The 14,683-nt window shown below is 37.0% G+C and overlaps 1 protein-coding gene across 1 annotated transcript in view; it reads left to right on the top strand.

The window, feature by feature from the left end:
- The window catches only part of cyb561 (cytochrome b561), a 31,589-nt gene extending 17,259 nt beyond the window's left edge, over nt 1-14,330 (top strand). Inside the window, exons 3-6 of the mRNA XM_061973782.1 lie at nt 444-542; nt 687-790; nt 2,708-2,865; nt 13,812-14,330. Of these exons, the coding sequence (XP_061829766.1) occupies nt 444-542; nt 687-790; nt 2,708-2,865; nt 13,812-14,007 (557 nt within the window). The 3' untranslated portion in view covers nt 14,008-14,330. The remainder of the gene's footprint in view (nt 1-443; nt 543-686; nt 791-2,707; nt 2,866-13,811) is intronic.
- The last annotated feature ends 353 nt before the right edge of the window (nt 14,331-14,683 follow it).

Genomic DNA, 14,683 nt, shown 5'->3' with positions numbered 1-14,683 from the left:
CTTTGTCACGTGTTGCTAGCATCAAATTCTAAAGTTAATGATTATTTGCAACAACAAAAAAATGTTTATCAGTTTGAACATCAAATATGTTGTCTTTGTAGCATATTCAACTGAATATGGGTTGAAAATGATTTGCAAATCATTGTATTCCGTTTATATTTACATCTAACACAATTTCCCAACTCATATGGAAACGGGGTTTGTAAAAATATCGTGTTTCGGGATGAAGATGCTACCAAAACACATACTACGCAATATGCAATTTGACCCCAGTCTTCTGTAGGTGTCAGCAGGCCCGCCCACATTTTGGAGCTAAAAGTGGGTGTTCCAAAACATGCTGAAACTCGATAGAAAAAAAGCCTAAAATCACTACTGTTTATTTTAGAGGGACTTTTTTTAACCTACCTTGCCTTAATTGTACTAACTCAACGATCTCTTCGCAGCTATCCTGGTGTATCGAGTATTCCGCAAGGAGGCGTCGAAAAATGTCAAGATACTTCATGGCGTCATTCACCTGCTTGCCCTCATCATCAGCATCGTAGGTAAGACGGACACAGGTGTGTCGGCGTTCACGCCTTGAGCCACGAGTAAGACGACGACTTTCAATGATAGACCCAACAATTGTATTTGTGTTGATGTGACAAATCACTCCAGTGGACAATGTTGAACATGTGTGTTGTGTGTAGGCATGGTGGCTGTGTTCGACTACCACAGAGCAGCCAAGTACACGGACATGTACTCCTTACACAGCTGGTGCGGGATGGCTACTCTCGTCTTATTTAGCTTGCAGGTAGGTGGATGTTCACTATCGCTGGGGTGCCTAACCTTTTTTGACCTCGGGGCCCACTCAAATATTAACATGGAATCAGTACTCTTACTCTTGATTTTGATCGTAATAAATTCCCTTCTTAAATGATAAACCTTGAGGAGTGATATGGAAGCATGTGTCAATCACAAAGATTATTATCAAGGCTTAGGTCAGGCTGATTACAAAAATAAATACTAATCAAATATACTGAAAATGAAGGCACGGATAAAAACGGATGAATAATAAAACAGACATTTGTCCTCTCAAAATTTGTCCTCTCAAAAAATAATTCTAAATAATAAGCCACTAATTTTTTCCTACGCTTGGAGCCTTGCGGCTTATAAGAGGGTGCGGCTAATTCATCACTGGCGGCCATAGTGCAAATAGTTTTCATGAAACACATGCAAAGACACTGAAAATGTGTATTGTGGTTTGTGCTATGGCGCCATCTTTTGGACAAGTTTGCGCACTACTGAATGGCTACAGTACTTTCTTCTGTTTAGTACCTTACACCGTCAGTACAAGTGCTGTTCTGTTTTCTAGTTGTCCATAGCATTTCTCCTTGTATGGATTTTTCATTCATCACTCTAAGCAACGTTTGTAAGTTTTACAATACAACTAAAACAATTCTTACTGTACTAAATTGTCCCATGTGTGATGTCTGTAGGAGTGTTTTGTACGCGCTATCGTAATGTTATGAAGCTAGCGTTGGTCGCATTAGCTTATATGCTATATATATATATATATATATATATACACAAACACACATATATATATATATATATATATATGTATATATATATATATATATATATGTATATATATATATATATATATATATATATATATATATATATATATATATATATATATATACATATATATATATACTGTCGGAGGCAGATATTTACATATATCCGAATTTTAGTGTTACTTATTTTCTTTCATAGTCATATTTGAAAACAGCTCGTGTTTTCCATTTATTCTCTTTCTGTTTCTCTGCAAGTAAACTGTGTGTGTTAACCTTGAATTCTTTGGAATGTGTTTTGACTAGCATGTGTTTTGACGAGAGAGAGGAGAGAGGAGAGAGGGTTTTGGGGTCGGAAAGACAGACCATTTTGGCGGCGCGATAGAATGTTCTATGCTGGACTGGTCTCAAATGTATATCTGCAAAGCTTTGCCAATATATTACAAAATACCTATTCTGTCTTTGGTGGTTTTTCAACTCAGCTTTAAGTGTCGTAAAGAGCTTGGGAGCGACTTGTGACTTGAATTCCCTGGGAGGAACAACTGGTCCAAAATGCAACAATACAAACATATATGTATATGTATATATATATATATATATATATATATATATATATATATATATATATATATATATATATATATATATATATATATATATATATATACATAACCCAGTGCTAAAATAAATACATTCAAACCAAATTATTAATAATATGTATGTTTCTTAAATGAACTGTCAATAAAATTTAATCGCAAATGAAAACTTAGCTTCACTACTTTAGACATAATTTTTGCGCTTAAGAAACTTTTTATGACTTTAGCTCCAGACTTCTGTTTGATAGCTATTGTCATTACTGCCACAAGTGGTGAAAAAATGTATTACAATTAAAAACCAAAAAAGTGCAGTGAAGGAACACTGCACCATCAAACATACCGTTGTGCTCAGAAGTTTACATACACGTGTCTGTCATAGTCATTTTGGACTTTTTATGATTTATTAAAAGGGTTATTTTTCTAGAGCGTGATTATTGTACAACATCGTGAAGCATCAAATGTATATTTTTACACGTGAGCGAGAATCGGCTGCGTTATCGGACTGAACATCTGAACACAACTGTAAACGTCACACTTGTCTTTGTCTCTCACCAGTGGGTGATGGGGTTGTTGTTCTTCCTGTTTCCTGGTGCGTCGTCATGGTGGCGAGCCTCGTACCTCCCCGTCCATGTGTTCTGTGGTCTGTTTCTGCTGGCCATGGCTGTCGGGACCAGCCTGCTTGGGATCACAGAGAAACTCCTCTTCACCATCAAGTATGTCTGCGTCCATCATATTTGTCCCTGTGTTTGTGTTTAAAATCCTCCCTGCACGAGAATAGAAGGGATGTTGTTAACCAGGCTTTGTCTTCAGTCTCCATTTGTATTCGTCTTGATTGAAGATAACCTGAGATTTTAGACAAATTTAGTGCCCGAGGTTTGGCCCAATGAGTACCACAAAAGCGATGGTACCTAATAAATTAACTTAGATAGATTAGGATAGAAAAAAATCACAGAGGTCATATTTTACCAAATAAATTAGTAAAAAGTTGTGTTCACTATGTTGATTTATTGTTGGTGGCCCACCACAAATAAATGATAATAATAATAATTTATAAATAAATCAGCGGCCGCAGAACAGTTTTGGCCTTGATAAATCACATTGTGAGCGCTAAATTATTATATTTGTATCTCCTACTCCTCGTATTGTGGGCATTCTGAAAATCAGACCAACATGCTAAATGGATTGCGCGCTTTAAATTGCTCATTTAAGAGACAATCCTCTGTGCACGAGCTTAGTACAAAAGTAGATCAGCTATATGTGCGCTATTAAGTTTGCACCTGTTTGAATTTGTGGCGGCAAACAGCGGATATTTATTTACTTATATAGATGCACGCATCCCAGCAGGCACAAGACATTGAAACAACGTTGAGAACATGTTGAATTAGGTCCTGACGTTGAGCAATGTTTAATCAATGTTGGGTTCTGACGTTGATTTGACCATTGAATTTTGGTAATTTCCCAACCAAAATTCTACAACACGAATACAACGTTAAAATAACATGCTTTTTAATAACATTTAATAAATGTTGGGAGCTGACGTTGATTTGACCTTTGAAATTTGGTCATTTCCCAACCAAAGTTCTATAACTTAAACACAACGTTGAAGCAACATACTTTTTGACGACGTTTATTCAATGTCAGGTTGTGATGTTGAATTGACCATTGAATTTTGGTCATTTCCCAACCAAAATTCTACAACACAAATTCAACGTTAAAATAACATGCTTTTTAACAACGTTTAATCAATGTTGGGAGTTTACGTTGATTTGACCATTAAAAGTTGGTCATTTCCCAACCAAAATTCTACAACACAAATACAACGTTAAAATAACATGCTTTTTCCATCCATCCAACATGCTTTTTAACAACGTTTAATCAATGTTGGGAGCTGACGTTGATTTGACCATTGAAAGTTGGTCATTTCCCATCCAAAGTTCTACAACTTAAATACAACGTTAAAATAACATGCATTTTAACAACGTTTAATCAATGTTGGGAGCTGACGTTGATTTGACCATTGAAAGTTGGTCATTTCCCAACCAAAGTTCTACAACTTAAATACAACGTTGAAGCAAATACTTTTTGACGAGGTTTAGTCAATGTCAGGTTGTGACGTTGATTTGACCATTAAAAGTTGGTCATTTCCCAACCAAAATTCTACAACACAAATTCAACGTTAAAACAACATGCTTTTTCCATCCATCCAACAAGCTTTTTAACAACGTTTAATCAATGTTGGGAGATGACGTTGATTTGACCATTGAAAGTTGTTCATTTCCCATCCAAAGTTTTACAACTTAAATACAACGTTGAAGCAACATACTTTTTGACGACGTTCATTCAATGTCAGGTTGTGACGTTGATTTGACCATTGAATTTTGGTCATTTCCCAACCAAAATTCTACAACACGAATACAACGTTAAAATAAAATGCTTTTTAACAACGTTTAATCAATGTTGGGAGTTGACGTTGATTTGACCATTAAAAGTTGGTCATTTCCCAACCAAAATTCTACAACACAAATACAACGTTAAAATAACATGCTTTTTAACAACATTTAATAAATGTTGGGAGCTGACGTTGATTTGACCATTGAAAGTTGGTCATTTCCCATCCAAAGTTCTACAACTTAAATACAATGTTGAAGCAACATACTTTTTGACAACGTTTATTCAATGTCAGGTTGTGACGTTGATTTGACCATTGAATTTTGGTCATTTCCCAACCAAAATTCTACAACACGCATACAACGTTAAAATAAAATGCTTTTTAACAACGTTTAATCAATGTTGGGAGTTGACGTTGATTTGACCATTAAAAGTTGGTCATTTCCCAACCAAAATTCTACAACACAAATTCAACGTTAAAACAACATGCTTTTTAACAACGTTTAATCAATGTTGGGAGCTGACGTTGATTTGACCATTGAAAGTTGGTCATTTCCCAACCAAAGTTCTACAACTTAAATACAACGTTGAAGCAACATACTTTTTGACGACGTTTATTCAATGTCAGGTTGTGACATTGATTTGACCATTGAATTTTGGTCATTTCCCAACCAAAATTCTACAACACAAATACAACGTTAAAATAACATGCTTTTTAACAACGACTAATCAATGTTGGGAGTTGACGTTGATTTGACCATTAAAAGTTGGTCATTTCCCAACCAAAATTCTACAACACAAATTCAACGTTAAAATAACATGCTTTTTAACAACGTTTAATCAATGTTGGGAGTTGATGTTGATTTGACCATTAAAAGTTGGTCATTTCCCAACCAAAATTCTACAACACAAATTCAACATTAAAACAACATGCTTTTTAACAACGTTTAATCAATGTTGGGAGCTGACGTTGATTTGACCATTGAAAGTTGGTCATTTCCCATCCAAAGTTCTACAACTTAAATACAATGTTGAAGCAACATACTTTTTGACAACGTTTATTCAATGTCAGGTTGTGACGTTGATTTGACCATTAAAAGTTGGTCATTTCCCAACCAAAATTCTACAACACAAATTAAACGTTAGAACAACATGCTTTTTCCATCCATCCAACATGCTTTTTAACAACGTTTAATCAATGTTGGGAGCTGACGTTGATTTGACCATTGAAAGTTGGTCATTTCCCAACCAAAGTTCTATAACTTAAATATAACGTTGAAGCAACATACTTTTTGACGACGTTTAGTCAATGTCAGGTTGTGACGTTGATTTGACCATTAAAAGTTGGTCATTTCCCAACCAAAATTCTACAACACAAATACAACGTTAAAATAACATGCTTTTTAACAACGTTTTATCAATGTTGGGAGCTGATGTTGATTTGACCATTGAATTTTGGTCATTTCCCAACCAAAATTCTACAACACAAATACAACGTTAAAATAACATGCTTTTTAACAACGACTAATCAATGTTGGGAGTTGACGTTGATTTGACCATTAAAAGTTGGTCATTTCCCAACCAAAATTCTACAACACAAATTCAACGTTAAAACAACATGCTTTTTCCATCCATCCAACATGCTTTTTAACAACGTTTAATCAATGTTGGGAGCTGACGTTGATTTGACCATTGAAAGTTGGTCATTTCCCAACCAAAGTTCTACAACTTAAATACAACGTTGAAGCAACATACTTTTTGACGACGTTTATTCAATGTCAGGTTGTTACGTTGATTTGTCCATTGAATTTTGGTCATTTCCCAAACAAAATTCTACAACCCAAATTCAACGTTAAAATAACATGCTTTTTAACAACGTTTAATCAATGTTGGGAGCTGACGTTGATTTGACCATTGAAATTTGGTCATTTCCCATCCAAAGTTCTACAACTTAAATACAACGTTGAAGCAACATACTTTTTGACGACGTTTATTCAATGTCAGGTTGTGACGTTGATTTGACCATTGAATTTTGGTCATTTCCCAACCAAAATTCTACAACACAAATACAACGTTAAAATAACATGCTTTTTAACAACGTTTAATCAATGTTGGGAGTTGACGTTGATTTGACCATTAAAAGTTGGTCATTTCCCAACCAAAATTCTACAACACAAATTCAACGTTAAAATAACATGCTTTTTAACAAGGTTTAATCAATGTTGGGTATTTGACCATTGAAAGTTGGTCATTTCCCAACCAAAAAGTTCTACAACTTAAATACAACGTTGAAGCAACATACTTTTTGACGACGTTTATTCAATGTCAGGTTGTGACGTTGATTTGACCATTGAAATTTGGTCATTTCCCAACCAAAATTCTACAACACAAATTAAACGTTAAAACAACATGCTTTTTAACAACGTTTAATCAATGTTGGGTGCTGACGTTGATTTGACCATTGAATTTTGGTCATTTCCCGACCAAAATTCTACAACACAAATTCAACGTTAAAATAACATGCTTTTTAACAACGTTTAATCAATGTTGGGTATTTGACCGTTGAAAGTTGGACACTTCCCAACCAAAAAGTTCTACAACTTAATTACAACGTTGAAGCAACATACTTTTTGGCGACGTTTATTCAATGTCAGGTTGTGACGTTGATTTGACCATTGAATTTTGGTCATTTCCCAACCAAAATTCTACAACACAAATACAACGTTAAAATAACATGCTTTTTAACAACGTTTAATCAATATTGGGTGCTGACGTTGATTTGACCATTGAAAGTTGGTCATTTCCCAACCAAAATTCTACAACACAAATTCAACGTTAAAACAACATGCTTTTTAACAACGTTTAATCAATATTGGGTGCTGACGTTGATTTGACCATTGAAAGTTGGTCATTTCCCAACCAAAATTCTACAACACAAATTCAACGTTAAAATAACATGCTTTTTAACAACGTTTAATCAATGTTGGGTGCTGACGTTGATTTGACCATTGAATTTTGGTCATTTCCCAACCAAAATTCTAAAACTTAAATACAACGTTGACATACTTTTTGACGACGTTTATTCAATGTCAGGTTGTCACGTTGATTTGACCATTAAAATTTGGTCATTTCCCAACCAAAATTCTACAACACAAATTAAACGTTAAAACAACATGCTTTTTTAAAATGTTTAATCAATGTTGGGTTTTGACGTTGATTTGACCATTGAAAGTTGGTCATTTCCCAACCAAAATTCTACAACCCAAATTCAACGTTAAAATAACATGCTTTTTAACAACGTTTAATCAATGTTGGGAGCTGACGTTGATTTGATCATTGAAAGTTGGTCATTTCCCAACCAAAATTCTACAACACAAATTCAACGTTAAAATAACATGCTTTTTAACAACGTTTAATCAATGTTGGGTGCTGACGTTGATTTGACCATTGAAAGTTGGCCATTTCCCAACCAAAGTTTTACAACTTAAATACAACGTTGACATACTTTTTGACGACGTTTATTCAATGTCAGGTTGTGACGTTGATTTGACCATTGAAATTTGGTCATTTCCCAACCAAAATTCTACAACACAAATTAAACGTTAAAACAACATGCTTTTTTAAAATGTTTAATCAATGTTGGGTGCTGACGTTGATTTGACCATTGAAAGTTGGTCATTTCCCAACCAAAATTCTACAACACAAATTCAACGTTAAAACAACACGCTTTTTAACAACGTTTAATCAATGTTGGGTGCTGACGTTGATTTGACCATTGAAAGTTGGTCATTTCCCAACCAAAATTCTACAACACAAATTCAACGTTACAATAACATGCTTTTGACGACGTTTATTCAATGTCAGGTTGTGACGTTGATTTGACCATTGAAAGTTGGTCATTTCCCAACCAAAATTCTACAACACAAATTCAACGTTAAAATAACATGCTTTTTAACAACGTTTAATCATTGTTGGGTCTTTGACCATTGAAAGTTGGTCATTTCCCATCCAAAGTTCTACAACTTAAATACAACGTTGAAGCAACATACTTTTTGACGACGTTTATTCAATGTCAGGTTGTGACGTTGATTTGACCATTGAAATTTGGTCATATCCCAGCCAACAACTTGGATCCAACCTTAGACAACGTTGTCTCAATTTACAAATACAACTATTTTGCAACGTTGTTTCAAAGTCAGTTTTAAAGGACATGTATGTATAATCAACGTTGTATCAATGTCTTGTGCCTGCTGGGATGTTAAAAGTGCAATGTGAAAGTAGAGGATGTGCATTTATTAGGGGAAAAAAATAAAATTATGGCAAGCATAAAATGTTTTGTTTATTTCAACTATTTCCCTAAAATAGGCATTGAGGCTATAATGGTTGGTTTATCCAAAGTGGGGCCCGGGGGCCAAAATTGACCCGCCAAGTCATTTTGTTTGGCCCCCCAAATGATGGCTTCCCGAATTCTATACATATTCATACTGACTTCTTTCAAGCTTACACAATCATTGATGGCGTGTCTGCAAGGCTAACAATTTGCTATCTATCGACGAGCAAAACGTTGTTATTGTCATGTTCTGTGGTCTGGATTATGTTTTGTTATTTTCTGCTAGTTTTGGACTCCATCAGTTCCTGTTTTTGTGCTTCCTTGTTTGTTTTGTCACCATGGAGACTCATTAGTTTCACCTGCCTCATTTGTTTTGACACACGCACCTGGCTTTAATCAGGAGAGGCTATTTAAGCCTGTGATTGTCAGTTAGTCTGCCTGGCGACATTGATGTTCATTTCTGCTCTGGTCATGCTGGTTTTCATGCCATAGTTTCATGCTCGTATTTTTGCAACTGCTCTTTTTATGCTTCATGCCATGCCACGTAAGTTTTGTTTTTTCAAGCCACAGTTTAGTGAGTTTTTTAGTTTCATGTCCTAAGTTTTTTGCCTTAGCTTTCGCGTGCGTTAGGCACGCTCGCCTTCGGGTTGTTTTCTGTTTTTGTTTGTATCCCTGTGTAGTGAATAATTGAATAATTAAAACATGTTTTTACCTGCAAGCCTTGTACGGTCAAGTCCGTTTGCATCCCGGGAAAACAATCCATGAAGCAAGCTGCGTAAAAGTCCACGTTATGACAGTTATGTGTCTAAACCAGGGGTGGCCAAACAAATCAAAACATGTGGGGGCCATTTTGGTAGTTTTCACCTTCAAAACCAATACAATATGTAGATTTATTTCCCAAATACTTAGAAAATGCAATTAAGGATTACATTTTGTGTGAATGCTGAATAGCCGAACCGAAATGCTAACAGTTAGCACACTGGCCAGATAGCGTCAAGTTGTCACGACGAGGACTATGGGGGGGTTTGTTTTCCCGAGATGCAAAGAAATTGGAGTGGACATGGCGTGAAGGTAGGGACATGATTTATTTCTGACTATAAAAAGTGTACAAACAAAAGGCGCTCGCAGCGGAGGCACAAAACTTAACGCTGGAAACAAAACTAGCACTAAGACGTAAACTATGGACATGGAACAAAAGACACTAACTGTGGCATTGATAAACAAAACTTACTTGCGGTGACGTGAACAGGGCAGCATGACTATGAAACAAGCAGCGTGAACTAAGCATGAAACCGTAAACATGGCATGAAGCAGAGTGATGTCGCCAGACAGACTAACTAAAAATGACAGGCTTGAATAGTAGTGACATGATTAACAACCGGTGCGTGAGTCCAAAACGTGAACAGGTGAAACTAATAAGTTGTCATGGAAACAAAACAAGCAAGAGTGCACAACCAGGAACTAAAAAGAGTCCAAAAACCAAACATAACTAAACAAAACAAAATATGATAAAAATACATTATTGATTGATTGATTGAAACTTTTATTAGTAGATTGCACAGTACAGTACTTATTCCGTACAATTGACCACTAAATGGTAACACCCGAATACGTTTTTCAACTTGTTTAAGTCGGGGTCCACGTTAATCAATTCATGGTAGCTACGCTAACATGCTAACAATATCATAATTACAGTTCGCATTAGTGAAATACCAAAATATGAACTGCTAAATACCTGTTGAATTAGCTAAAAAAAAAGCTAGCATGCCAATGTAAACAGGCTAAAATGCTAACTGTAATGTGCGTCAAGTACTACCGTATTTTTCGGAATATAAGTCGCAGTTTTTTTCATAGTTTGGCCGGGGGTGCGACTTATACTCAGGAGCGACTTATGTGTGGAATTATTAACACATTAGCGTAAAATATCAAATAATATTATTTAGCTCATTCACGTAAGAGACTAGACGTATAAGATTTCATGGGATTTAGCGATTAGGAGTGACAGATTGTTTGGTAAACGTATAGCATGTTCTATATGTTTTAGTTAATTGAATGACTCTTACCATAATATGTTACGTTAACATACCAGTTGGTTATTTATGCCTCATATAACGTACACTTATTCAGCCTGTTGTTCACTATTCTTTATTTATTTTAAATTGCCTTTCAAATGTCTATTCTTGGTGTTGGGTTTTCCATCCATCCATTTTCTACCGCTTATTCCCTTTGGGGTCGCGGGGGTGTTGGGTTTTATCAAATAAATTTCCCCAAAAAATGCGACTTATATATGTTTTTTTCCTTCTTTATTATGCATTTTCGGCCGGTACGACTTATACTCCGGAGCGACTTATACTACAAAAAATACGGTAAATGATATTACTCGGTGTACCTAATGATTTGTTTAAAATGCTACAGTAGCATGCTAACGTTAACAGGCATAAAGTACCAAAATATGACTGAAGTGTGTGTAAACCTACAAAATTAGTATTAAAAAAAAGCTAGCATACTAACAATGGCATGCTAACAGGTATCATACGTTAAGTAACAAAATGATTGTGTATACCTGCAAAATTAGTAAAAAAAAAAAAAAAGCTAGCATGCTAATAACAAAATGCTAACGATTGTGACGCGGGCTGTTTAAAAATGAGCTACGGACTATACTACATTTGTCATTTGAGAAAAAGCGTACCTCGAGAGGACTGATTACGCGCAACAAATTTGCTTCGTTGGTGTTGCGTTTCGGACCAGTTGTTCCTCCCAGGGGATTCAAGTCACAAGTCGCTCCCAAGCTCTTTACGACACTTAAAGCTGAGTTGAAAAACCACCAGAGACAGAATAGGTATTTTGTAATATATTTGCAAAGCTTTGCAGATATACATTCAGACCAGTCCGGCATAGAACATTCAAATGCGCCCCTAAGATCGTCTGCCTCCCCCGACCAAAACCCCTCTCCTCTTAAGTCTCTCTTCCTCCCCCTCTGGCAGTCATATCTCTCTAGCCAAAACAAATGCTTATTATCTCTCTCTAACATTCCTCACTTCAAGGTTAAGCACACAGTTTTGCAGACAACCAAAAGACCACATTTGGAAGAAAAAACACTAGCTGTTTTGTAATATGATTATGAAATAAAAGAAGTAACACTTAAATTCGGATATATGTAAATATCTGCCTCCGACATTGGCAACACTGATCCCTCCTGCTGTGTCTTCTTACTCTCTGGCAGATCAGCTGCATTATAATGTGCACGCGCCAGGGCCTCAACATGAAGTCACCGTGAGCACGTTTTAATGCGCTGTAACGATAAAGTACTTACCGTATTTTTCGGAGTATAAGTCGCTCCGGAGTATAAGTCGCTCCGGAGTATAAGTCGCTCCGGAGTATAAGTCGCACCGGCCGAAAATGCATAATAAAGAAGGGAAAAAACATATATAAGTCGCACTGGAGTATAAGTCGCATTTTTTGGGGACATTTATTTGATAAAACCCAACACCAAGAATAGACATTTGAAAGGCAATTTAAAATAAATAAAGAATAGTGAACAACAGGCTGAATAAGTGTACGTTATATGAGGCATAAATAACCAACTGGTATGTTAACGTAACATATTATGGTAAGAGTCATTCAAATAACTATAACAGGGGTCGGCAACCCGCGGCTCCGGAGCCGCATGCGGCTCTTTGATCACTCTGATGCGGCTCAGCAGCTTACTTGCTGAACCCCCCAATTTTCCCGTGAGACTTCCGGATTTCAGTGCCTCTCGCACCCCTGCTACCACCAAACCCCGCCCCCACCCCAACCCTGCGTCGGTTGAGGTGGGCGGGGTTCGGTAGCGGGGGTGTGTAATGTATCCCGAAAGAGTTAGGGCTGCATGGGATTCTGGGTATTTGTCCTGTTGTGTTTATGTTGTGTTACTGTGCAGATGTTCTCCCGAAATGTGTTTGTCATTCTTGTTTGGTGTGGGTTCACAGTGTGGCGCATTATTAGTAACAGTGTTATAGTTTTTTTTTATACCGCCACCGTCAGTGTAACCTGTGTGGTTGTTGACCAAGTATGCCTTGCTGTCACCTACGTGAGTAAGCGGAAACACCATACAACGTGTGGCTGATCAGGCACATTTGCTGTACCATGACGGCACGCATGTCGCTGACAAGTGCCATTCATTTAAAACCCGCGTGCCGCACCAGCTTTCAAATTCCATATAAAGGTGTGGGCAGCGTGTCTGAGACCCTTGGTTAATACATAGCACAAAGCAAAAAGAAAACTTTATATGCAGTGTTATTTCATTTAAAATTTCAAAAAAATTTTGCGGCTCCCATTGTTTTCTATAACTTGCGAAACTGGTCAAAATGGCTCTTTGACTGGTAAAGGTTGCCGACCCCTGAACTATAACATATAGAACATGCTATACGTTTACCAAACAATCTGTCACTCCTAATCGCTAAATCCCATGAAATCTTATACGTCTAGTCTCTTACGTGAATGAGCTAAATAATATTATTTGATATTTTACGCTAATGTGTTAATAATTTCGCACATAAGTCGCTCCTGAGTATAAGTCGCACCCCCGGCCAAACTATGAAAAAAACTGTGACTTATAGTCCGAAAAATACGGTATGTTGTTGTTTATGATTTGTGATGATGAAGTCAACAATACTACAACACACGTCGACGTAAGCAAACTCATAAAAATGACCCCTGTTGCTCTACAGCAGGGGGCCAAACATTTTGCCTCCAAGGGCCAAAGTGAAAAGGTCAGCTTTGAGTGGAGCGTTTCGACCAGAAGAAAGTTCATTTGTGGTTCTATAAACATCATTGTTTTGCTTTTTGTTTGTTTTTGCCCACTTTTTGCAAATGCTTCATGGCCAAATATGCAAATCTCTGGATTGCGTCTTCCACGTCATTCATCCTGTGTGGGAAGTGACGTTTTTGTGTCTGGTCCAGGTCCACCTATTCCTCCTTCTCCCCTGAGGGGGTGCTGGCCAACATGTTGGGCGTCCTGCTGGTGTGCTTCGGTGTGCTGCTGGCCTACTTGATCACCAGGGACCAGTACAAGCGGACTCCCAACCCAGAGGAGGAGGCTTTGGCGGTCCACTTCAAGACCCTGACTGAAGAAGGTTCACCCATCTCCAGTGACTGACTTCTTCTAATCAAGCCATTGTTGCAGCCGTGGAGACTAAAGTCATCTTTATGGTCCATCTTCTTCTTTCCATTACTCTTTTCAATCCTTTGCTTTTTGCTCTGTGGGACCCCTTGTGGGCAGGAAGTATGACCCCAATTTGTAAACAATACCAACATGTATAGACAGTATCAACCATCCTGGTATCAACACCACCAACTTATGGATCCACCCTCCCCTTAGGTGTCCTGTTCTGACTGTAACCATGCTGACACACTGTCCATTCACATACACTCATGTAAACACGTATTTGTCCATTCACATACACTCATGTAAACACGTATTTGTCCATTCACATACACTCATGTAAACACGTATTTGTCCATTCACATACACTCATGTAAACACGTATTTGTCCATTCACATACACTCGTGTAAACACGTGTTTGTCCATTCACATACACTCGTGTAAACACGTATGTGTCCATTCACATACACTCGTGTAAACACGTGTTTGTCCATTCACATACACTCATGTAAACACGTATTTGTCCATTCACATACACTCATGTAAACACGTTTTTGTCCATTCACATACACTCATGTAAACACGTATTTGTCCATTCACATACACTTGTGTAAACAGGTATTTGTCCATTCACATACACTCGTGTAAACACGTATGTGTCCATTCACA

The sequence above is a fragment of the Nerophis lumbriciformis genome, linkage group LG22 (assembly GCF_033978685.3).
Source record: "Nerophis lumbriciformis linkage group LG22, RoL_Nlum_v2.1, whole genome shotgun sequence".
Lineage (NCBI taxonomy): Eukaryota > Metazoa > Chordata > Actinopteri > Syngnathiformes > Syngnathidae > Nerophis > Nerophis lumbriciformis.
The sequence above is the reverse complement of the archived record's forward strand: the minus strand, read 5'-3'. Positions and strand labels throughout refer to the sequence as shown.